At 49.8% G+C, this 22,182-nt stretch overlaps 11 protein-coding genes across 12 annotated transcripts; 5 read left to right on the forward strand and 6 right to left on the reverse strand.

Moving 5' to 3' along the window:
* Positions 1 to 232: 232 nt before the first annotated feature.
* FVEG_06071 (acetyl-CoA C-acetyltransferase) lies at positions 233 to 1,825 on the reverse strand. Its single transcript, XM_018894312.1, has 2 exons — positions 1,560 to 1,825; positions 233 to 1,504 (listed from the first exon to the last, which is right to left on the reverse strand). Exons 1-2 carry the CDS (start codon positions 1,707 to 1,709, stop codon positions 362 to 364), a joined length of 1,293 nt encoding a protein of 430 aa, XP_018751356.1. The 5' UTR covers positions 1,710 to 1,825; the 3' UTR covers positions 233 to 361.
* Positions 1,826 to 2,405: 580 nt separating this feature from the next.
* On the forward strand, positions 2,406 to 3,803 carry FVEG_06072 (ubiquitin-conjugating enzyme E2 2). The gene is made up of 4 exons (XM_018894313.1): positions 2,406 to 2,738; positions 2,794 to 2,858; positions 2,921 to 3,145; positions 3,198 to 3,803. The coding sequence occupies exons 1-4, from the start codon at positions 2,697 to 2,699 to the stop codon at positions 3,319 to 3,321; spliced, it is 456 nt and encodes a 151-aa protein (XP_018751357.1). The 5' UTR covers positions 2,406 to 2,696; the 3' UTR covers positions 3,322 to 3,803.
* A 748-nt stretch (positions 3,804 to 4,551) lies between these two features.
* On the forward strand, positions 4,552 to 8,623 carry FVEG_06073 (kinesin heavy chain). Of its 2 annotated transcripts, XM_018894314.1 has the most exons (3): positions 4,552 to 5,194; positions 5,288 to 7,710; positions 7,767 to 8,623. In XM_018894314.1, exons 1-3 carry the CDS (start codon positions 5,075 to 5,077, stop codon positions 8,020 to 8,022), a joined length of 2,799 nt encoding a protein of 932 aa, XP_018751358.1. In that variant the 5' UTR covers positions 4,552 to 5,074; the 3' UTR covers positions 8,023 to 8,623. The 2 variants fall into 2 exon arrangements, with proteins under 2 accessions (XP_018751358.1, XP_018751359.1); XM_018894315.1 differs by lacking the exon at positions 4,552 to 5,194 and having other exon boundaries at positions 5,220 to 7,710.
* Positions 8,474 to 10,013, reverse strand: FVEG_06074 (hypothetical protein). Its single transcript, XM_018894316.1, has 2 exons — positions 9,737 to 10,013; positions 8,474 to 9,686 (listed from the first exon to the last, which is right to left on the reverse strand). Exons 1-2 carry the CDS (start codon positions 9,878 to 9,880, stop codon positions 8,751 to 8,753), a joined length of 1,080 nt encoding a protein of 359 aa, XP_018751360.1. The 5' UTR covers positions 9,881 to 10,013; the 3' UTR covers positions 8,474 to 8,750.
* Positions 10,014 to 10,898: 885 nt separating this feature from the next.
* On the forward strand, positions 10,899 to 12,363 carry FVEG_06075 (leucine carboxyl methyltransferase 1). Its single transcript, XM_018894317.1, has 2 exons — positions 10,899 to 11,286; positions 11,340 to 12,363. Exons 1-2 carry the CDS (start codon positions 11,031 to 11,033, stop codon positions 12,188 to 12,190), a joined length of 1,107 nt encoding a protein of 368 aa, XP_018751361.1. The 5' UTR covers positions 10,899 to 11,030; the 3' UTR covers positions 12,191 to 12,363.
* Positions 12,364 to 12,514: 151 nt separating this feature from the next.
* Positions 12,515 to 14,455, forward strand: FVEG_06076 (transcription initiation protein SPT3). Its single transcript, XM_018894318.1, has 3 exons — positions 12,515 to 12,682; positions 12,775 to 13,009; positions 13,070 to 14,455. The coding sequence occupies exons 2-3, from the start codon at positions 12,866 to 12,868 to the stop codon at positions 13,886 to 13,888; spliced, it is 963 nt and encodes a 320-aa protein (XP_018751362.1). The 5' UTR covers positions 12,515 to 12,682; positions 12,775 to 12,865; the 3' UTR covers positions 13,889 to 14,455.
* FVEG_06077 (hypothetical protein) lies at positions 13,981 to 17,875 on the reverse strand. The gene is made up of 2 exons (XM_018894319.1): positions 15,306 to 17,875; positions 13,981 to 15,258 (listed from the first exon to the last, which is right to left on the reverse strand). The coding sequence occupies exons 1-2, from the start codon at positions 17,632 to 17,634 to the stop codon at positions 14,093 to 14,095; spliced, it is 3,495 nt and encodes a 1,164-aa protein (XP_018751363.1). The 5' UTR covers positions 17,635 to 17,875; the 3' UTR covers positions 13,981 to 14,092.
* Positions 17,876 to 17,965: 90 nt separating this feature from the next.
* Positions 17,966 to 18,361, reverse strand: FVEG_06078 (hypothetical protein). The gene has a single exon (XM_018894320.1). The coding sequence runs from the start codon at positions 18,190 to 18,192 to the stop codon at positions 17,983 to 17,985; it is 210 nt and encodes a 69-aa protein (XP_018751364.1). The 5' UTR covers positions 18,193 to 18,361; the 3' UTR covers positions 17,966 to 17,982.
* Positions 18,362 to 18,479: 118 nt separating this feature from the next.
* Positions 18,480 to 20,309, forward strand: FVEG_06079 (AP-2 complex subunit sigma). The gene is made up of 2 exons (XM_018894321.1): positions 18,480 to 18,665; positions 18,715 to 20,309. The coding sequence occupies exons 1-2, from the start codon at positions 18,634 to 18,636 to the stop codon at positions 19,112 to 19,114; spliced, it is 432 nt and encodes a 143-aa protein (XP_018751365.1). The 5' UTR covers positions 18,480 to 18,633; the 3' UTR covers positions 19,115 to 20,309.
* On the reverse strand, positions 19,349 to 20,021 carry FVEG_15802 (hypothetical protein; the record flags this gene model as incomplete). Its single annotated transcript, XM_018904993.1, has 3 exons — positions 19,349 to 19,633; positions 19,679 to 19,742; positions 19,792 to 20,021. 3 exons carry the CDS (start codon positions 20,019 to 20,021, stop codon positions 19,349 to 19,351), a joined length of 579 nt encoding a protein of 192 aa, XP_018751366.1.
* A 316-nt stretch (positions 20,310 to 20,625) lies between the features above and the next one.
* FVEG_06080 (hypothetical protein) lies at positions 20,626 to 22,120 on the reverse strand. The gene is made up of 2 exons (XM_018894322.1): positions 21,898 to 22,120; positions 20,626 to 21,808 (listed from the first exon to the last, which is right to left on the reverse strand). Exons 1-2 carry the CDS (start codon positions 21,919 to 21,921, stop codon positions 20,951 to 20,953), a joined length of 882 nt encoding a protein of 293 aa, XP_018751367.1. The 5' UTR covers positions 21,922 to 22,120; the 3' UTR covers positions 20,626 to 20,950.
* Positions 22,121 to 22,182: the final 62 nt, after the last annotated feature.

A 22,182-nucleotide genomic window follows, 5' to 3' on the forward strand; every position in this document is an offset into this window, starting at 1 on the left:
TCACCAGCTAAAATAGTCTCATTGTTAGGTAGCCAATGAACTCAAGCCTAGCGCTCAAAGGTAACTAAGTTAATGCTGTTTTGCCAGTGGAATATAGTGCTACTTTATGTGAGACGATGGCTCATCATGACAGCTTATCAGTAACATGGGATCGTCGGTGCTCATCATGTTACCCTGCACTGAGAGATCATGACAACTGCTCAACGGTCCCTAGAAGTAATGGCATACATATAGCAGGTAAAAAATATATGTGGCACTGAGATGACCGACCATACTTGTTAGTATTCAATTTTTATTTTATTTTACTTTGTTTCTCTACTATCAATCATAAATATTCTATCGTTATAACTCATAATCCTTTTTATACAGACTCAACACGCTGGACGACCAGTGCAGTCGCAGCACCACCACCGTTGCAAATAGCAGCGACACCATACTCACCAGGCTTCAGCTGATGTAGCAGGGTTGTCAAGATTCTTGAACCAGAGCTACCAAGAGCATGGCCCAGTGAGATAGCACCACCCAGAGGGTTAACCTTGGCGCCCTCAAGACCCAGAATCTTAGAGTTGGCGAGGATCACACTGGCGAACGCCTCGTTGAACTCCCAGATGGCAACCTGATCCTTGGTGATACCGGCACGCTCGAGAGCAATGGGGACAGCCTTGGCGGGGGCGATAGGGAAGTCAATGGGAGAAGTGGCAGCATCAGCATAACCGCAGATCTTGGCCAGAACGCGCGAGCCAGAGCCGTACTGTTGGGCAATAGCCTTGCTTCCGAGGACAAGAGCGCTAGCACCATCGTTAAGAGTCGATGAGTTTGCAGCGGTGACAGTGCCACTTCCGTCACGAACGAAAGCGGGCTTCAGTGTAGGGATCTTGTCGAACTTGACCTCGTTGAATCCTTCATCGGTGTCGATAACAGTCTCGCCCTTTCGTGACTTGACGGTAACGGGGGCGATCTCGTCAGCAAAGGCCTTGTCGGCCCATGCCTTTTGCGCATTGCGGTATGACTGGATAGCGTACTCGTCCTGCTGCTCGCGGGTAATTTTATAGTTCTTGACAGTGTTCTCGGCGCAGTTGCCCATGTGGAATTGATCATAAACATCAGTCAGACCGTCCTTAATAAGACCATCCTCCATCTTAACATGGCCAAAGGCAGGAAGACCACTGGCGCGGGGCACGTAGTATGGGACCTGTGACATGTTCTCCATGCCACCGGCGATCTGAGCCTCGGAAAGACCCAGCTGAATGTTCTGAGCAGCCAGAGCAACGGCCTTGAGTCCAGAAGCGCAGACCTTGTTAATAGTGGTAGCCTCGATCTCCTTGGGTAGACCAGCGAAGATGGCGGCCTGTCGAGCAGGCGCTTGACCAACGGAACCCTGAAGCACATTGCCCATGTAGACATCGGTGATCTTCTCGACGGGGACCTTTGACTTTTCCAGGGCCGACTTGATAGCGACAGCGCCGAGCTTAGGAGCCGATACTGACAGGAACGAGCCATTGAACTAGGAATGTGTTAATAAGTTGCGTTCACAGCAGTTGAATTAGTTAATATTGTACCTTTGCTGTAGGAGTTCGAGCGGCGCTTAGGATATAAGCATCCTGGATCTCCTTGCGCAGAGCAGGCCGTGTAGAGAACTGTCGCGCGCCATTCACATGTCCAGCAAGCTGGGCCAGCCGGCCAGCGGATCTTAGTTGAGCCGGAGACATTTTGATGTATATGAGGGGGGTATCAAGACGTAACAGGACAGGCAGAACGGAGAGAAAAGAAGAAGATGGGAATGGACTGAAGGAATAAGTAAGAAGAAGACAAGACGACCTCGGGTATCGTAGTAATATGGCAATATACATCCGCTTCGGTCCTCTTCGGCTTTCAGCGGGGGAGGGCCCGAGGTGGCGGCCACAAGCTCTCCCGTGCCGAGAACTACAAATCCGGGGGACTTTTACAGGTGACGTCGAATCTGGGGTACAAGCTAAACGGTGGCATTGGCTTACAGTCTGAGGTACCTATTTGTCAGATCTGGGGACGGACTCTTTCCACCGCTGCCTGTATCATTGTCGTGTAATTTACTTCAGTTTAATAGCTTCTCCTTCATCGGAATTAGTTGTCGGTTCCGAAATCCCATACTTTAGTTCTCAGAGCGGCCTTCGTCCCCCGCGACCATGTGAAAGCTCCGGGTAGTGGGGGATAAAATAAGCATTTTGACAGTCAGCATGTGAGCATGGGATCAATTTTGTCCAAGAAAAGTTCCTCATCAAGACTCGAAAAAGGACCTGATGCTTATAAAGCAAATCAAACACCATTCAAAATCTTGGTAGGCTCCGAGGATGGTTCGAAGTGCTTGCGGCTCGGCCGGGTCACGTGTGGCATTCTCGGTGAGCAGGTGAGCCAAACGCGAGGTGGACCTCTCACCTTGCATTGATAGGCCAGACCGATAAGCATGCTTGATTGGTAGATTGCATCACCCAACTCCTCCGCTGTGGAATCTGAATCATCGACCAGTCGTCCATGACCAATCTCCATCTCCGCTCATCATCTTGCACCGCCAAATCTCAAGACAGTGAACCGTGCATGCAAATCATTTCGCCTGGTAGAAATATTCGTCAAACACAGGATTCACGTAACGATTTCGCTCGCTTAACAGCATTCAGCTTCTATCCTTACATCCGTTCTCGCCTTTTGACCCAGTCGCTATCATGTCTACCGCCGCTCGTCGCCGTCTCATGCGAGACTTCAAGGTTCGCAATTTTTGACGATTGCCTCCAGATCAAACCTCGCTGACTCTCGCGATAGCGCATGCAGACCGACCCCCCCGCCGGCGTCTCTGCTTCACCTGTACCAGACAATGTCATGACCTGGTTCGTACGCCCTCGTCGACGTCGCCGATCTTGAACACAAATACTCATCATACGTCTTGTAGGAACGCCGTCATCATCGGCCCCGCAGACACTCCCTTTGAAGATGGCACCTTTCGACTTGTGATGCAGTTCGAAGAGCAATATCCCAACAAGCCTCCCCAAGTCAAGTTCATCAGCCAGATGTTCCACCCTAACGTCTACGCTACTGGAGAGCTTTGTCTCGACATTCTGCAAAACCGATGGAGCCCTACGTACGATGTCGCCGCTGTCTTGACCAGTATTCAAAGGTGGGCAGCATAAATAGTCACCGATTAAAGACGTGCGCTGATCTTTCTACAGTTTACTTAACGACCCTAACACTGGTTCACCTGCAAACGTCGAAGCTTCCAACCTATACAAGGACAACCGAAAGGAATACACCAAGCGTGTCAGAGAGACAGTGGAGAAGAGCTGGGAAGACTGAACGGCCAAACTCCAAAAGGGACAGAGAACGGTATGCCAACGTCGGCCTGTCCAACAAGGTGACAGATCAGGTTGCTCAAACGATGAAAAGTGCTCTGCAGCCCAAAGCTGCAAGGCATTTTATGTATATGGCGTTTTGGGGTGCGAGGAGTTTTAAACTGACTAAACTGCATTCGAGGCGTTGCAAGCGTCTAGGAAGCCCCGGGAACGTTAGCTTATGATATCACAAGGGTTCATCATGAAGAAAGGAGTTTAATGTTTCTTGTAGCGCCTTTGTTTATTGCCCGAGGATGACTCTCAGCGAAGTGAACTCACTGCCTTAAAAATGCTCTCTAATGAAGCGATATGTGTCGAATGGTGGGGGTGCATTGTGTGTCCTGGCTTGTCAGGAATGGCGACATGTTTAATGACTCTTATCGGTTGGTTTCATGTGATACTTTGCCAAAGAACGCTTGTTATCGTTGCATGAACTTAATATCCTCCTTTTGTAAAGCAGTCATTGCCATGAGCGGATAATTTAATACAATTTACGGAGGTTGGGCCGAAAAGTTCTTGCCCAGAAGAACTTACGCCACAACCAAGGACCCTTGTCAGGTACTGTAAGGTACAAGAGCTCTAGATTATTATAGAGAGAACCTTCTATAATAGGCCTGTAACTATAGGGCTTATAGTAGCTAGCTGTAAATCTATTACTGATTATATCCCCTATAGTAAGATGATGATCAGCAGCTGGCTTCTCGCTTGATGTACTTGATGTATCTTGAGATAAATGGGCCCACTAGCCACAGTTCCTTTGAGCAAGGACTTTTCGGCCCATCCTCCGTAATGCACTTCATATTGAATGCTTCAGGCTAGGTAATGATCGGCCATTTGCCATAATAGGTAGTGTGTTGACTACCTACTGACAGCACCATGATGAACCCTTCGACGCAACAACCTGATACCTGATAACAGTGAGCCAAAGACCCCGGCAAATCTCCAAATTGCACCGATCAAGTGAAACAAGACCAACAATCTGGGCCACAGCTTCAGAGTCCAACGTTCTTTCTAGGCACATCCCTCCGGGAAGCCTAATCTCCAAGGGGTAAAAAAACCCAAAACCTCTAAAGAGTCCCCTAAATTATAGGACACCGACCCCCCTGGAGCTGCCCTCACGCTTGAGGGTGAGTCCCCGTTTCGGCCCCTCCTGGCGCGCGTCTCTCTGTGTCTGACCTATCACCTTTCATGAGGCCCCGTTCTCCAACAAATGCCCACCGCCTCTGGTTGCCAACAACACACCTGGGACGTTAGGTTGGCATTCATTTGTTGTTGACAGTCGTCGATACTTTTTATTGCTGATCGCACGTCAAACCACACCTAAACAACATTATCGTGCATATTATTCTATATACAACCGTACGCCCTGCCAGCGAATCACGGAAACCCTGCTTGCATCTTGGCTCTGCCTTGATCTGCACCCACGACTCGGCCTTTGTTTAGAGCCCATCTCCCTTTATCGAAGTCTAAACATCCCCTTATTATCCTCGTCCCCTCTCTGTCTCTTTGTTTGAGGTCCCCCCTCTCGCCGCCATTTTGTGGCTCATTGCAACAAACTTACGGCCCGCATCTTCTGCGACCCCCTCACCCCCCCTGAAGGGTTCGCTTCAGAGCAACCAACGATCGAGCCCGACTTTTTTTTCCTTTCTCTCGGGACGACAGCAAAGCACCGCGGCCGATGATAACGTTTGTTGCGTGACACACAGCCTGCGTTCAACATGTCGTCCGCAAATAGTATCAAGGTCGTGGCCAGGTTTCGACCTCAGAACAAGGTCGAGCTTGAGTCGGGCGGAAAGCCCATCGTGTCCTTCGATGGCGAGGATACCTGTACCGTCGCCGTATGTCTTGCCATTTTGCTTTGCTTTGCGTTGCGTTACTGTTCACGGCAACGTCAACATACGGTGAGACCTCACAGCTAACATGTTCGGCAGTCCAAGGAGGCGCAGGGTAGCTTCACCTTTGACCGAGTCTTTGATATGGGATGTAAACAACAAGACATTTTCGACTTTTCGATCCGATCTACCGTCGACGATATTCTCAATGGATACAACGGAACCGTCTTCGCCTACGGTCAGACCGGTGCCGGTAAGTCTTATACCATGATGGGCACCAACATCGACGACGATGAGGGTCGAGGTATTATTCCCCGTATCGTCGAGCAGATCTTTGCCAGCATCATGTCCAGTCCCGGCACCATCGAGTACACGGTCCGCGTCAGTTATATGGAAATCTACATGGAGAGGATTCGAGATCTGCTTGCACCGCAGAACGACAACCTGCCCGTCCACGAAGAGAAGAACCGAGGTGTATATGTCAAGGGTCTTTTGGAAATCTACGTCTCGAGTGTCCAAGAAGTGTACGAGGTCATGAGGAGAGGTGGAAATGCCCGAGCTGTCGCCGCTACGAACATGAACCAGGAGTCCTCACGATCCCACTCCATCTTTGTCATCACCATCACACAGAAGAATGTCGAAACCGGCTCAGCAAAAAGCGGACAGCTATTCCTTGTCGATTTGGCCGGTAGTGAAAAGGTTGGCAAGACCGGTGCCAGTGGACAGACTCTGGAGGAAGCCAAAAAGATCAACAAGAGTTTGAGTGCCCTGGGAATGGTCATCAACGCCTTGACCGATGGCAAATCCTCACATATTCCTTACCGAGACTCCAAATTGACACGTATCTTGCAAGAGTCTCTTGGTGGTAACAGTCGGACAACCCTCATCATCAACTGTTCGCCCAGCAGTTACAACGATGCCGAAACATTGGGTACACTAAGATTCGGTATGCGAGCCAAGTCGATCAAGAACAAGGCCAAGGTCAATGCCGAGCTGAGTCCTGCCGAACTCAAGTCCCTTCTCAAGAAAGCGCAAGGGCAGGTTACGAACTTCGAGAGCTACATCTCCTCCCTCGAAGGCGAAATTCAGATGTGGCGTGCTGGTGAAGCTGTCCCCAAGGAGAGATGGGCCACACCTTTGACCACCGATGCCGTTGCTAGAACCAAGGCCGATGCCAGGACATCGACACGACCATCCACCCCTTCATTAATATCAGATAGCCGATCAGAAACACCTGCGATATCCGACAGAGCTGGCACTCCCAGCTTGCCGCTTGACAAGGACGAGAGGGAGGAGTTCCTACGACGAGAGAACGAACTGCAGGACCAGATCTCGGAGAAGGAGTCTCAAGCTGCGTCGGCTGAGAAGCAGCTGCGAGAGACCAAGGAGGAGCTGGCTTACCTCAAGGATCACGACAGCAAAGTCGGCAAGGAGAACGAGAAGCTCACAACCGAGGTTAACGAATTCAAGATGCAACTGGAGAGGCTCACATTCGAGAGCAAGGAAGCTCAGATCACAATGGACGCCTTGAAGGAGGCTAACTCGGAACTCACCACCGAACTCGACGAGGTGAAGCAGCAGCTCCTCGATGTCAAGATGAGCGCCAAGGAGAGTGGTGCCGCTCTCGACGAGAAGGAGAAGAGGAAGGCCGAGAAGATGGCCAAGATGATGGCTGGCTTCGACTTGGGTGGCGAAGTGTTTAGCGAGAATGAGCGCCATATCGCTGAGACGATCGAGAAGGTCGACTCGCTTCATGAGCTCAGTGCGACTGGCGACAACATCGCCCCCGATGAGTTTAAGGCACTCAAGGCTCGATTAGTGGAAACCCAGGGCATTGTTCGACAAGCAGAGCTTTCCATGTATAGCACTTCCTCAAGCGAGTCTGACTCAAGGAGGAGGCAAGAACTTGAAGCCCGTCTTGAGGCTGTCCAGGCCGAGTACGAGGAGATTCTTACCCGTAACTTGGGCCCTGAGGATATCGAGGAGGTCAAGGCCCGACTTGAGAACGCTTTTGCGAACCGCCAGACTGCCCAGTCACAGTTTGTCGAGGAGCTGAAGGAGGACATTGCTCAGAAGGCAGCCGAGAACACAAGAATGAAGACCCTTATTGAGGACCTTCAACAGCGTGTCAAGGCTGGCGCTACTGCGCCAATGGCTAACGGCAAGACGATCCAGCAACAGATCGCCGAGTTTGACGTCATGAAGAAGAGTCTCATGCGTGATCTTCAAAACCGCTGTGAGCGTGTTGTCGAGCTCGAGATTTCCTTAGACGAGACCCGAGAGCAATATAACAACGTTCTCCGATCGTCCAACAACAGGGCGCAACAGAAGAAGATGGCCTTCCTCGAGAGGAACCTGGAGCAACTCACCCAGGTCCAGCGCCAGCTGGTCGAGCAAAACTCTGCTCTCAAGAAGGAGGTTGCTATCGCCGAGCGCAAGCTGATTGCACGAAACGAGCGTATCCAGAGCCTGGAGAGCCTGCTACAGGATAGTCAGGAGAAGATGGCCGCTGCGAACCACAAGTATGTACCCCTGAATGACAGTCCTTTTCTAATGAAATTCACTAACGATCACCTAGGTTCGAGGTTCAGCTTGCCGCTGTCAAGGAGCGACTCGAGCTGGCCAAGGCCGGCAGCACTCGCGGTCTTAACTCGCCTGGTGGCTTTAGCTTTGCCAACGCCGGCAGCAGGATCGCCAAGCCTCTTCGAGGAGGCGGCGGTGGCAACGACGCCCCCAGCATTCCCACGATCCAGAACCTTCAGGGCCAGAACGAAGGCAACACCAGCAGCGGTAGCAGCAGCAAGCGTGCCAGCTGGTTCTTCACAAAGTCATAGACAACAACATAATGAGGGAATAAAGATAAATAAAAGAAGAAAAAGAAGCTCGCTGCTTTTTTTTTGCTTACCTTATGGGCACGGCGTTGTGAGCAAGATCTGTTAGACACAAACATTCCTCCTTTTCATACCCCCCCCCCCCCCTTTTTCCATTCAACGATGCCCCCGTTCGACAAAGCTTTCTAAAAGGTTTCTCTCTTCTTCTCTTCTTCCGCTTTCTACTTTGTCCTCCCCGATTTCTGTTTTTGTCTCTTTTTTTTTCCTGCTTCTACTATAAGAAGGCGATAGAGGATGGGGCGGCTACGATGATTTGGATTTATGACAGGCATCGCGATGGGACCATGGTAGGACGGTTGGAATTGTTATATGGCTGGCGCTCTGGGCGCGAGAGACGAGATGAGATGAGTCGAAGGAGACAGAGAGGATAGGAGATGAGACAAATATCAGCAGCAGCAGTAGAGGAAGCTTACATGAGTCTTGTCACGACCCCATAGCTAAAGGCACGAAGTATAAGAGAGTCAATGAATTGATTGAATTTCTAACAAAACAAACATTTTATTTTTATTTCTTGCTTATATCAAAGAGAGCTATAACAGAGTGGTATTCTTGACGGAAAGCTTTACAATCTGAACCGTTTACATGCCTTTGTAGACGAAGGACAACAGACAGTTAACCAAAGGGGATATCATCAAGTGACAAGTCGTACGTAGAAAGCGCAGATCATTCATTTATATCTTGATGTCCTGGTTGCCATCACCGTCGTCGGTTCCCATGGCAGCCAAGAGGATGATCTGAGGGATGATAACGGCGAAAATGACGCAGAGGGCAGCAAAGGTGACAGCGACAATCTTGACGCTGAGCATGACAATACGGCGCCAGGCAGACTTGGAGAAGCTGGACCAGGCGTCGCGAACAGTAGCATAGCCGAGGCCACCGACAACAACGGGCTCGATACGGCCGTTGAAAGAGCGGTCGAAAGGAATGATGGTGTCGGCGTCAGCGGGGAGAAGAGAGGCCTGGACTCGCACGAGAACAACGTAGGCGGGAATCTGGATAGCGACCTGGAGAAGGACAGCGACGAGGAGGATGCCAAAAAGGCTGCCAAGGCCCTGGAGCTGAGGAATCTCAGTGGTCTGGTCACCGCCAACGAGGTAGAGAACTCCGAAAGTGCCAAGGTTGACGATCTGAGAGGCAGCCCAGAAGATGAGAGTAGGCCTCCAGGTGGCGGCGAAAGTGGTCTTGAAAGGAGGGAGACGGCTCCAGAACTTGAGAGGAGAAGGAGGCGTAATGACGATATGAACCCAGGCGGCGCTGAGCTGAACGCAGACGAGAGAACCGATCAAGTTGGATAGAACAAAGGAATAAGGAATGATGGTATAGGTGATGCCGTTGATGAGGGCCGTGACGACAGCTTGGGCGATGAAGCAGGGCAGACCACGGAAGATGGCGCGGAAACCACCAGTAGATCGGAGCAGGCGCCAGGTAGCTCGGAAAGACGAAGTAACAGGACGGCCCTGGCCAGCGACGGGAACAGACGAAGTTGAAGCGGGTTTGGGCATGTCATCGTTGGCGAGAGGCTCGACGGGGAGAGGTTCGTAAGCGGGAGGTTTCTCATCTTCGACGATGGCGAGAACGGGGAAGACCTTTTCGAAGGTGTAGTTGATCTGATATGCGTTAGGCTGCAAACGTGAGTATCGATTAAGGCAGTACTTACGAGAACAAAGACAGGGAGGAAGAGGATGAAGTTGGCGAGGAATACGAATCTCGACCAGTCGGGGAGTTGCTGAAGCTCATAGCCAAGATCAGGCTTAGGCATGTTATCGCGCCGCATAAGCAGCGATCCAGCGGAAGACAACATGTTGAAAGGTTTTACGATATAAGGAAAAGCAATTTGTTTTTGATAAAAAGGAACAAAGAAAGAAAGAAGATGGTGATGATGATGAATATCCTCGTGAGGTGTGATAGTTGGGATGGAGGAGGGTGGTTTAATGGGCTGTCGAAAAGTGGCTCTGATGGGGGCTTTATCAGTTATGTCTGGGCAGATCGCGCAGTGAAACTAGGCACCAGGACCCCTCCCCCCCGATTTAGTGGGCGATGACGGGACAGGGCGTTTACGGTTACAGGGGGTCAACGGGGGAGGGAGGGGGGGCGAAATGCACAGCCTCAAGGCGAATAGATTGATCTACCTACGTATACTGTGAGTAAACAACTAATGACGGAAGGATAAAGACATTTTGATATTTAAGGAATACATCTCTTGATCTATATAACAGGTATAACCATAACACAGTTATTTATTTGGTATGATTTGGCTCGTTCTCACCGTCAAGTCGGGGATTGCCGTATTCGGATTCAAGGATCAAACTGAGGTGTGTATCCATCCGTAGTCTAGGACTTTGATACAGTTCGTTCGCTCGTTCGTATACACGTAATCAGCCTCAAACTCATGCCAAACGTAAGCTTTTGATTGGCGCTTCCTTTGCATTCTTTACTCTTCACAAATGCACTTTTATGTTATTTTGTGAATCTACATTTCTATTCATGCCCCGAGAGTTCCGGGGTTTACAATGGCGCTTACAAGGCATATTTGACTCTGAATACCTTGGCGATATCTAGAGGATTGTGCTTGGCGCTGTGATGAGACTGTAGGCTGGGTTGATGATTGAGTCTACCTGAAACTGTTCGTGTTGACGCATGCCATGCTATTGACTCGGCTATGTCGGCTTCATATATGTTTACATTTTATGCCGCATCTATTTACTCTCGAGTCTCTGTTGTTACTGTCTATTGAGTTCAGTTCCACTGTATGTATGTATGTGAGTTAAATGAGGTGCATGCCCCGCAATCATGACTCTCCCATCGCTTACAGGGGCTGGCTGTCCGACGTCACTGGCCACAGTCACTGAAAGCCCCTCTATTCTCTATTCAACCTCATCAAGCTCTAGCTCCATCAGCTCGGAACAACTAAAGCCGCCATAACCTCACTCTGAATACCCTCAGACTAGAAAATGCCCGCCCCCGAGATACCAAACCTTTTAAATTCTCTCCGCAGCGCTCGAGGAGGCCGTGGCCGTGGTAGAGGACGAGGAGGCCACGCCTCATCAGCTGTTACTCACGATGCTACCATCCAAGGCACTGATACTGATGCTTCAGTGTCGAGGCTGAACGCTGTTGATTTGGGGTATCTTTATGATCCGTATGCCCAGTACTTTGTGCAGAGTGGCGACGGGCCTGTGGCAAGACGACTTCCTATAATCAATCGAGGTGTGCTAGGCAACATCGTCATGGCCCCCAATGTATACTCACACCTTTTATAGGAACATATACCCGCACTATCTCTCTGGACACTCTCATCGAGTCGTTTCTGGACGGCGATAAAGACAGTAAACAAGGCGCAGGGCTGAAACAGATTGTATCCTTGGGGGCTGGTACTGATACAAGGCCTTTTCGACTGTTCTTTTCAGAGTCACGCGCTGGGCTGGTCTATCATGAGCTTGACTTTGAAGTTGTCACCTCAAAGAAATTGCGGACTGTACAAGCTACCCCCAAGTTGAGAAACATATTGAAAGATGCTACTCAAATAACCGAACATTCGTGGTCAGCTAAACCCACTGGATGCCAATACTACTGCCATGGTCAAGACCTGAGAGGTTTCTCTCAATCAAAAACACCAAAAGAGGAAGATGAGACAGAAACAACGACGAACGAAGTATCTATCCCCGGTCTGCTGACCGATATCCCTACGCTACTACTCTCAGAGTGCTGTCTCTGCTATCTCACCACCACCGAAGCCTCAGATATACTCAACTTCTTCAGCTCACGGATACCCAACCTCGGCACAATCATCTACGAACCAGTCCGCCCAGACGACGCCTTTGGAAAGATGATGGTGTCAAACCTGGCAGCGCGTCGCATCCAAATGCCCACTCTTCAGATGTACCAGACACCGGAAGACCAACGGGCGAGAATGAGCAAAGCTGGGTTTGAAAAGGTGTATCATATGACGATTGAGGATATCTGGCAGAATTGGGTATCGGCGGATGAGAAGCGGCGTGTGGATTCGCTGGAGGGGCTGGATGAGGTTGAGGAGTGGAAGTTGTTGGCGGCGCATTATATCGTTGTCTGGGCTTCGAAGGGAGAGGGGTTTGAAAGTTGGGACAGTGTATGAAGCTGTAGATGAGCAATGTCAATGAATACTTGCAAGTTGGCTCATGATTCTGTACAATTGGTATCAAATGGTTCGTGATCATACCAGGTTACACACGCACAGCCGAGAAGTTGTCAAACGTATTCAGTATTTAAATTAGCTAAACAGTTATAGAAGCGACCAATGTCTCAATGAATGTGTCTTGTCTATTAAGATCTGTGACTGACTTAGGTACGCAGTATCATGACTTCCATTGTCTTAGGCGCAGGAACAACATATTTCCTATTGGAGTTTAGCCCCATCTCTACTGGCCTTCATCCCCCGACAAGTCACTTTCCATCCTCAGGCGAACCAACATTGACCTTTGAATCGCCATTTGAGAATACACATTCATATTCAACTTGTTCAACCACTCGAAAATCAATTCTCAAATCGTTACTAAATTCGCATGCGATATCGCTACAAGAAGGATCAGCTTCTTCAATAATTGACCGTTCCTTTCAGAGCATTGAGGTAGTGCCTCTCTCACCCTACAAACACCATCTCCCTACTACTCCCTATGCTTTAAGCATTCATCTCTTCACTTAACTAACTCAAATATGCAGATAAAACCATTCGTACTGGATAAATAGACTCTCCAAGTCCTCTCAGGCGCACAGCACCAACCCCTGACGTCTCATCTCATAACGCGACAAGATGGCGGACTCAAGAGATAGCAAGTCGTACAAATATCGCCAGGAGATCAGTCAAATGATGTACGTCTCCGGCGAAACTGCAGAACCACCCGTCGAAACAACAAGTATCATCGAAGACATTGTCCGCCAACAAGTCATCGAACTCGTGCGTCTCTCTCTTTTCCCCTTCCCCTTCACCAACTCTCATACTGACTAACCCTCTCAGCTCCGGAACTGCACTGAACTCGCTTCGCGTCGCGGTTCAAAATCCATCAGCATCAACGATCTCATCTTCCAGATCCGCCATGACCAAGCAAAAGTCTCTCGTCTACGCACGTTCCTCTCGTGGAAAGACGTGCGAAAGAACGTCAAGGACTCTGATGACAAGGGCGCTGATGCCGATATCGCTGCTGGTGATGACCCCGTGGCTGCGGGTGATAACACAACGGATGAAGCAGCCAAGAAGAACAAAAAGGCAAAAGTCGGGTTGCCTTGGGAGCCTTCGTCGTACTACAACGTTGAAGTGCCTGAGCGCGAGGATGAAGAGGATGAAGAGGAGGAGGAGATGAACTACATCACACTGCAGCGCCTACGCAAAGCAGATGAGCGCACAAAGGCCATGACGAAGGAGGAGTACGTTACGTGGTCTGAATATCGTCAAGCATCGTTCACCTACCGCAAAGGCAAGCGATTCCGCGAGTGGGCTGGCTTCGGCATCGTCACAGATAGTAAACCCTCCGACGACATTGTCGATATTCTCGGCTTTCTCACATTCGAGATGGTCCAGACCCTCACCGAGATGGCGCTCAAGGTCAAGGAGCAGGAAGATCTAGTGCGCGCTCAAAACGGAGGAGACAATGTTGGAAATGCAAAGAAGCGGAAGCACGAGGGCGCGTTGTTCGATTTCCCCAGTGAGGGAAAGACGCCAATCGAGCCTCGCCATGTTCAAGAAGGATCACGACGATTGCAGCAGAGGCCGAAGAAGTCGAGGGCCATGCTCAACGGCACCAGAATTGCTCAACACACACCGCTCAACATCTTCTAGTGTGATATATGTGCAACATTCATGACTTATTGTATGGCAAGGCGTTGGATTAGGAACATCACCGATGCTAGGATTGGCTAGTGGGAAAGGCGTATGGAAAGGATATTCGGATGTTTATTAAGGTATTACTTGATAGATTGGTGCCAACAACTCGTCGGCTATTTCTACCTGCTTTTTGCGACTTCCGTGCTGTAACTCCCAACCCTATGCTCGAGTCACAGACATCTTGCGTCGTCGAGCAGCTGCAGCATCCTCACAGAGTCGCGAGCCAACTCTCACTAAACTCACGGGCAATTTCTCCTCGCCGTCACTATCGGCATCCTTCTCATCATCCTCTCTCCTTTGATTTCGTCTTTTCGCATGGCCCGCACGTATTGTTTGCGTTCGCTGCAGCCCACTGGCCCTACTCTCGACTGTTGGAACCTCCTCTGCCGGAACACCGGTCGTGCGGCTATCAGCAGTCGGCATGCGAGACAGAGGCATCCGCGTCAAGTGCTTACGCTCCCGATAGTTGCTGAAAGTAGGAGTCTTTAGTAGACCGCTGCGGAAATCATTAACTCCGACCAGAATTTTAACAAGTTGTACAAGCTCTTCGAGATATTCGATGATCTCCATCTGTCCAGAAGTGCTCGCGTTCCAAGAGAGGAACCGTTTTTGGGTGATGAGGTATGCGACCTGCGCAGCAAGCTCCCCGTTCTCGTCAAAGACACTTGGTGACTCCCCAGCCGGTGTCTGAGTGCCGCTCCTGGACGCAAGAATCTCGCGCACATGGTTGACCAGGCGCAGTTGCGCCAGACGACTTGACGGGATAAACTGTGGCAGAGGCGTCCAGGTAAGGAACGCCTCGTAGACCGTGAAAAGTGTCAGCATAATACTGGCAGCCACATTCCGTCGATAGGCGTGGACTTGAGGATTCAAGTCCTCCAAAATGGACGAACCATACTCTCTCCGTAGCATCACGACATTTTCCATCCTATCGATGATTTGATGCAACACGTAGAAGATCTCTCTATAGACAGGCACGAGCGGTTTGAAATCACCTTTTAGTCGCGGCTCAGTAACGGAGAAAGGGAGAAACGTCTCGGCCGCAGCCAGAGCTCCTCGTGCTTTGGTTGTGGCACGACGGAAGCGCTTGTTGAGGTCGGGATTCCGGAAATTTGGCTTGATGGGCTCGTCCAGGCCAACAGCCATTGCGGCTTGCATATTCTGAACCTGTTTGACCGACGCTGCGAGCGACTCAACCAGTCGATCCCTAGCTCTAACTGGGAATAAAATAAGTTCAATCAGCAGCGCAGTGGTCCCCCCGATGAGAAAGGCACACAAGCGCTTATAGAAATAGTGATAAGCGGGCTCGGCGCCGTTAACAGCAGCTGGTACTGTTAGTATACTAAGGATACCTGAAAGGACAGCAACTTACAGAGCGCGACCACGACCATTGTGACTGTAGAGATCATGCCAGCCTTGACATATCTAGTGCCAAGCTGGACATAGAACGACGGCATGATACCAATGATCAGAAAGAAAACCATGGCGACCAGACTTTTTTCCCCAACCAGGGCACACGCAAAGCCAAAAGCGCTACCAGCTACGACACCGCAAAGACGAATGAAAAAGACGTGGAATGACGTTCCTATGGCCACCTCAAAGACGAGAAACAGCTGCATCGGTGCCCATATGCCACGATAGTCTGAGTACCATCCGACCTGAGACTCCACGAAGGCTGGCCAGCTAAGTAAGAGGATGGCGATTGTGAGCTTGAACGCATATCTAATGTGTTCCGAGTCCTGGGTCCATTCCAAGGCATCCGCTGCCATCCCTCTAATCTTGAGGATCTTACTGCCTTTCTGAGGCTGAGATTGCTCCTTCTCTTGTGGTTGTTCAGCGTTCCGGTCCTCTGTCGTTTGAAGAACCGGTTCCGCAAATCGAATGCCTTTTTCTTCATCTTTCCCCTTTGGGGGCTTTGTTTTCGTATCCTTATTGCTTTGGTGTGTTTTATTTTTCGACTTATGTCCCGGTTTACTCTTTCCCCGACGAGCTTCTTTGCGACCCGCTGCTGGCAGAACAAAGCCATCATTCTCACCTCCAGTAATCAACCACTGCCTAATGTCGACATGCTTGGGAAACCAGATTGTGGCTTTGTCGTTTCGAGCTTGCCTCTGTTCGACAGTCTTTCGAACATGGTGAAGCATCTCCAAAACATACTTAGCTGCCTGGCGCAGACTGAGTACAAACGAAGAGATCAAGAACGATTCCATTCGGGGCATAAAATCTGTGCTATAGCCACTCTTATCCATCCCTGAACGGCGGAGCTCCATAGAGCAGCTGGCATCGAAATTAGCGATTGCTTCCGCGAAAAGGTCGATTCTAAGGTCCAATTCCTGGAGATGGATTCCTCTTGGGGTCGGTGCTCCTGAAGGCAGTCTTCGTACATCATAGCAATAAGCAACACATATGATGACCAGGCGTACAGCCTCCTTCAGCGAACCCTCAAATATCTGAACAGGCTCTCGGATACGCTCAATGATGGACTCTAGAAGACTTGCGCTACTAGCTTCGATCTCCCTCAGAGGCTTGCTTTCTTCAACCCTCTGAAGGTAGTCATCAAAGGTGCTCATGCGTTTGATTCCGCTGGGCCCGGACAAATCGCTGTCGCTCTCATCATCGGCAATGTCATTATTCTGCAATACTATGAATTTGTTCTCACATGCAGCGATAATGTTGACTGTATTTTGGACGAGGTTACTCATATGGGAGGTAGTCAGGGGCTTCATACTGCTTAGAGGCAGAGCAGACACAGAGATTTCGTAGTTAACTTCCCTCTGAGCAGCTTGGCAGTGAGTGTGACGGGCGCGAAGACTCCCCTTGTTGCCTATCAGACTATTGATCGTCGTAAGGCCAACTGGAGTGGTGGACATATGATATCGATGCTGAGATTGTTTGAAGGGATTGGGAAACTGACTCAACCACTTGCGGAAACGACCTTTCTTGCGCTTTGGTTTCTCGGGGATACTCTTTACAGTGTTTGTCATTGTAAGAGCAGTGACAGTGGAATCTTCTTCGGAATCAGCACCGGGTGTGATGAACCAATGCGTAGCCCGTGTCATAGTATCCATCGTTTCGATAAGAGCATCAATGGTAGATACACCGAGGTAACTGCTCGACAGCTCGGGAAAGATTGATAGGTTGACCACAATTGAGATACCACCGCCGACCATCATAGGGTAGTAGGTGTGTGTAATAACCTCAGAAGACACCGAGGTGTAGCCACTGAGCAGAGTAATGATATTGGCAATCAGAAAAAAGGTGACAAATAAGAACATGCGGGGACTAGCCGATCTTACGTAGCCGTGAAAGAAAGCAGCAATAGTGAAGAATACTGCGCATATAGCATTATGGGGAATTTCGTTTGTTGCTCGAATAGAAGCCATAGTAGCCAGCTTGAGTGCAAGTATGGACCACGCAAGTCCGAATAAGGTGCCCAGCATCATCATGAGAAGGGTCTCGATCATGGAACCCAACCTTTGACCTGGATGAGCAAAGACAGTAGCCATTGGCGCAAGAAAGGTCGAAGGGCCCAGGACTGCCGCGGCTTGGGGACTCATGACGGCGGCGGCCGAGCAGACACTAGCGATGGAGCACTTGATAATCTGTTTCCATAGATCGTTGGTCTCGGTGTCAACCCAGAGGACTATGGCCAGCTCCCGAAGGCGTTTCGTTAGAGTCTTCACGATGGGTGATTTAACCATGACTGCGGTAATGATATAAGCTGATACTTGTGTGAATTCGTTGGAGCTTGATGAGAATCGTCAGTCATCCTCTCGTCTTGCGGATGGACGCTTCGAGATTCGCGTGAGCGCCAGATAAGAGAAGAAACAGTCGAGCACGGCCAGCCATGCAGAAGGTAAAGATGATAAAAAAGTTCAAATCGTCAATGCTCGATGATGTCTAATCATGCAATTCATGCCCAGCAGTAGGGGTTCGGATTCCTTAATATCGTATCGCGTCTTGGGCTCCAAGGCTTGGCTACTCGTGGGTCATGAATGATTCGTGTCTGCAGGGGGGAACTATGTCATTGCTTTTATAAGTGTATTATATTAAGATGATAAGAATTTTCCAAGACGAGAGAGAGGGGGGGAGCAATCGTATAATAATGAGCCGTGGGAATAAGCAATTGATTGATGCAAAGCCATGGAAACACAGTGAAACAAAACGATGCTTGACGAAAACTTGGAAAGTGCCAGAGATGGGACATCGGCACACGACGCTAAGGCAGCCACGCGATGTGCCGAGACCTCGACTTCCATCTTTTACTATGGCACCGTATCCATTACATTGGCTTCTATAAGAAGGACACTGTTGTAATTCAGAGCCGCCCTGTTAGATCATATCTGTGAACGAGAAAATAACCAATTTGAAGTCATCAACATTTTTGCGGGGGAGTAAACGGCCCATCTGCACCTCAGCCAAGCCAAGTCTGGTTGCACAACACAAACAGGGGGTAAACGTGTCGGGTCGGGTGCTAGAAACCGGGGCATCTCCCAGGGTCTCTTAGTGGCAGCCTTGCAGCTCTTCAGTGGCTTCACCCCTACCACACTCAACCAATCAGCACCAACCCTTGTGTTCCGTGACAGCCTCCTAACAACGTCGGCTTATCCATGCCACCATTGATCTCTAGAATCTACCCCAGCTCTCTTCTCTCAACCGGCTTCCTCTTGTCTTGAGCTTCAGCCTTACCAGAATTCAAGATGCTCTCTTTTATCCTCATCCAGAACCGACAGTACGTTCTTCCCAATCCCCGCAATCTCTCGGTACTGACTGCTTCTCAGGGGCAAGACTCGTCTCGCGAAATGGTACGCCCCTTTTAGCGACGAGCAAAAGATCAAGCTCAAAGGCGAAGTCCATCGCCTCGTCGCACCCCGCGATCAAAAATACCAATCCAACTTTGTCGAGTTCCGCAACAACAAGATCGTTTACCGCCGCTACGCCGGTCTTTTCTTCTGCGCCTGCGTCGATACAAACGATAACGAGCTCGCCTACCTAGAGGCTATTCACTTCTTCGTCGAGGTCCTCGATGCCTTTTTCGGAAACGTCTGCGAACTTGATCTTGTTTTCAACTTCTACAAGGTCTATGCGATTCTTGACGAGGTGTTTTTGGCGGGCGAGATTGAGGAGACGAGTAAACAGGTTGTGCTTACACGGTTGGAGCATCTCGACAAGTTAGAATAAGGCCGACGCTTGGTCGAGGTCTGTAAGGCCGTGGGAATAGGTGGGGTATTTTGAAATACTGCTTCATCTGGCCGAAATTGTCATTTGCATATCATACGGGCAGGCAGGAGTTGAGGCGTTTCGTGGAGGCATCCACAATATCGAGAATATACCATTATCGCTGCTTTGTCCTTTTTATCCCAAACTCCCGCTAGAAGAGGCTTGACTTGGATATACAAACGACCCTTGTTCGACTCATATCGTCAGGTCGATGGGGAACGAGATCGTGCCGGATCCTTTCAAACCCAACCTGGGGCTATTACCACCAGCAGCGTCGAGCCTCGCCTTTTTCTTCGCTGGTGCGTCCCCATGTTCTTCCTTCATGTCCGACGGCCTAGTCTCTTCGGCTTCTGTATTTTTATCTCCAGCAGTCTCTATGCTCGAGAATGGGATATCTTTCGTCGGCCAGTTCTCCAGAGCAGATTTGGTTTTTGCATTATTGTACTCATCAAGCTTTCTGATTTGACCGCGAGTCTTGGTCTTCAATTCTTAGCAGAGGAACCCCCAATCAGCTTATCCACTTACATTGTGATCGCGCTGTCGATGCACGGCTCCAACCAAGTTAGAGGGTGGTTTGGACCATGGTTTCCTATACCTGTTAGCACGATATCCATACCCATGCCAGCTGAGCATCATACTTGAGTTTCAGGAACTGATGCTCTATTTCATGACGTAAAGAATTTCGCTTCTCCCTCCACTGTTTTCTTTCCTCGTCCAATTCAGTATCCTCGTCATTGCTTTTAGCCCACAAGGTGATGGCATACTCAAGCGATACCCCCCAAGAGTCCACATAGGAAACCCATTGCTCGACGACCTTGCTTTGGAGACGCTTTTTTATCGTAAAATCTTGGTGAAGAAGCCATCTCATGTAAATTCTCCCCATGCTCTTAACTGCGAAGTTGTGAGGTGTCGCGTCAAAGCTTCGTTAGAGCATGTTCTGTTCCAGTTGAGCCAGTCGTGATACATCTCGCAGGTTACGAAAATTGAGGGTGTAGCGGAGAGTGTGACGAAGGTTTTGTCTTGATGCCATTGTCTTCGTATACCGTGGAGGTCACTGAAGAGAAAGTTGTACTTGGAAAGACTGAGTGATTGGTGAATACAGCTAGGTATTCCTATACCTGTATTAGTAGATTGATAGAGTCGAACAAATAAGCACTTTTCGGAACGTGATTGAAAGGAAGAAAGTTGAAACAGAAGAAACGCGGGGAGTCTGAAAGTAAATACTCCAGGCAATGTTGAAAAGCATAAGGTACCTAGGTAGTCGCAGCTCACGAGTGATTGAGTTCGTCTTCAAAGTCTGCTGATGCATACATAACCATCAACTGTATCAAGCCAGATAAACCTTTGTCAGACCTGACCGTAAAACAAACCACTCTTGCAGGGCCATGTTCACTGTTCCCTGCTGGAATAATCTAGCTCGTAGTCGGAGCAAGGGATCCTGACTGGTTATCACAGACAACTATACACATCTATCTTGCATCTCGGTGTAGGGTACCGAATTAGCAAAGGCCTTTGTATTAACATCACGCTTTTGTTCTATGGTTAAATCGTAGTGAATAGTGTGACACAAAGTCCACTGTCCACCACTCAGTATCAATGCCCCCTGATCATAGAACCCGCACAGCGACATAGTCACTCTGACGATGTTGAAGCGCGACCCTCACCGAATAGACCATTCATCTACTCACTATCATCATATTCTTAAACACAATTCACAGGCTCACAACACTTGTTCATCAACAAAATAAACCTTAAAAACTCCACGTGGCGCAATATTAACACTCCATCCATAGCACCTCATCGCTTCTTCAGCGCCGCAAACCTTCTCTCCAAGTCCCCAAGATCCGGAATCGATCCATCAGGCTCGCCCTTTCTCGCTGCTGGTTCCGCCTTCTTACTCGGCTTCAGCTCTACTGAACCAAGCGTCACCTTGGGATGTATGTTGTCGGTCGTCATCCGCGGCGGTGTCACTGTCAAAGGACTCGTGGGACCGCCACCAGCTAGCTTCTTGACTGGTGTGTTTAACACTGGATCTTTGGAATCTGCAGCGAGAGGTGTTTCGAGGACCTTTTGCTTCTGGCCGCCTTGGTCGTTGTCGTCATCATCATCGTCGTCGTCGAGGAGTTCGGGGGGTGGTGAGACTGCTTCCCGCTTGGGCCAGTCTACTCCGTATGCTCTGGCGATCTCTTCCAGGTATCCCACCACAAGCTCTTCGCGCGGGGGCGTGACGCTGAGTTTCTTGACAACCTTCTCGTTGACCTTTCCATCTGTATTCTCCGTCGCCGCAAGGACATAGTCCTTTCCATACTTCTCCGCAAATAGCGTCCTCACCGTAGCCAACTCTTTAATCTCCGTCTTGGGCGCCGCATATATCAGACTCTGAATAGCCTCCTCCAAACCAGGATCGACAGTATGACCTTCCATCAGCCCAGCACGAGCAAGTAGCAATTCGCAGTAAAGCTCGAGCATCTCGTGAAGCTCGGAGGTGATGTCAGATCGAATGATGTTCTCGACGCGAATGCGGGCTGAGTCTTCCTTTCCGGCCTCAAGGAGCTGAGCCATGGCTCGTCGCGCGGTCTTTCCAAGCTGCTCATCGCGCTGTTGAACCATGCGCAACCTCGCGATGGTGAGCTTGAGCTGAACCTTGAGCTTTGTCTATGGATTGGAAGCAAAATGTTAGTTGATACTTCGACTGGCGCATCATGGCATTGGATGCGATAGCGGGGAAGCGGGGGGCAACGGACTATAAGATTAGCACCTGGCGCCATGATGAGCTCACGAGGAGTGATATAGCAAAGGTTGGCTTGGTATAGAGAAGACGAGAGAGAACGAGGCCTTGAGAGAGAGTAGGCGGCGGTATAAAGGTGAGATTGAGATACAAAGAATGTGGAGGGGTTCAAGTTGGGCACATTCAGTCGAGTTGCTGTAACTGCGCTGTAGTCTAATAATAAGGCAGCCTGTCCTTGTCCTGCCTTGCGAACGCCCAGACGCTATGAGCTCATTGCTTGAAGCCTTAAAGCCCCACTATA

Source organism: Fusarium verticillioides, chromosome 2, assembly GCF_000149555.1.
Source record: "Fusarium verticillioides 7600 chromosome 2, whole genome shotgun sequence".
NCBI lineage: Eukaryota > Fungi > Ascomycota > Sordariomycetes > Hypocreales > Nectriaceae > Fusarium > Fusarium verticillioides.

Coding starts and splice junctions, on each gene's coding strand:
- FVEG_06078 (XM_018894320.1), bottom strand. CDS start 18,192: ATGGAAGTCGAGGTCTCGGCACATCGCGTGGCTGCCTTAGCGTCGTGT.
- FVEG_06079 (XM_018894321.1), top strand. CDS start 18,634: ATGCTCTCTTTTATCCTCATCCAGAACCGACA. Junction 18,666..18,714: donor ATCCTCATCCAGAACCGACA/GTACGTTCTTCC, acceptor ACTGCTTCTCAG/GGGCAAGACTCGTCTCGCGA.
- FVEG_06080 (XM_018894322.1), bottom strand. CDS start 21,921: ATGGCGCCAGGTGCTAATCTTATA. Junction 21,809..21,897: donor CGCCAGGTGCTAATCTTATA/GTCCGTTGCCCC, acceptor TCCAATCCATAG/ACAAAGCTCAAGGTTCAGCT.
- FVEG_06076 (XM_018894318.1), top strand. CDS start 12,866: ATGGCGGACTCAAGAGATAGCAAGTCGTACAAATATCGCCAGGAGATC. Junction 13,010..13,069: donor GCCAACAAGTCATCGAACTC/GTGCGTCTCTCT, acceptor TAACCCTCTCAG/CTCCGGAACTGCACTGAACT.
- FVEG_06073 (XM_018894314.1), top strand. CDS start 5,075: ATGTCGTCCGCAAATAGTATCAAGGTCGTGGCCAGGTTTCGACCTCAG. Junction 5,195..5,287: donor AGGATACCTGTACCGTCGCC/GTATGTCTTGCC, acceptor CATGTTCGGCAG/TCCAAGGAGGCGCAGGGTAG. Junction 7,711..7,766: donor ATGGCCGCTGCGAACCACAA/GTATGTACCCCT, acceptor ACGATCACCTAG/GTTCGAGGTTCAGCTTGCCG.
- FVEG_06074 (XM_018894316.1), bottom strand. CDS start 9,880: ATGTTGTCTTCCGCTGGATCGCTGCTTATGCGGCGCGATAACATGCCT. Junction 9,687..9,736: donor TCCTCCCTGTCTTTGTTCTC/GTAAGTACTGCC, acceptor AACGCATATCAG/ATCAACTACACCTTCGAAAA.
- FVEG_06072 (XM_018894313.1), top strand. CDS start 2,697: ATGTCTACCGCCGCTCGTCGCCGTCTCATGCGAGACTTCAAG. Junction 2,739..2,793: donor GTCTCATGCGAGACTTCAAG/GTTCGCAATTTT, acceptor CTCTCGCGATAG/CGCATGCAGACCGACCCCCC. Junction 2,859..2,920: donor CCAGACAATGTCATGACCTG/GTTCGTACGCCC, acceptor TACGTCTTGTAG/GAACGCCGTCATCATCGGCC.
- FVEG_06077 (XM_018894319.1), bottom strand. CDS start 17,634: ATGGTTAAATCACCCATCGTGAAGACTCTAACGAAACGCCTTCGGGAG. Junction 15,259..15,305: donor AATGGTCGTGGTCGCGCTCT/GTAAGTTGCTGT, acceptor TAACAGTACCAG/CTGCTGTTAACGGCGCCGAG.
- FVEG_06075 (XM_018894317.1), top strand. CDS start 11,031: ATGCCCGCCCCCGAGATACCAAACCTTTTAAATTCTCTCCGCAGCGCT. Junction 11,287..11,339: donor ACTTCCTATAATCAATCGAG/GTGTGCTAGGCA, acceptor CACCTTTTATAG/GAACATATACCCGCACTATC.
- FVEG_06071 (XM_018894312.1), bottom strand. CDS start 1,709: ATGTCTCCGGCTCAACTAAGATCCGCTGGCCGGCTGGCCCAGCTTGCT. Junction 1,505..1,559: donor CTCGAACTCCTACAGCAAAG/GTACAATATTAA, acceptor ACACATTCCTAG/TTCAATGGCTCGTTCCTGTC.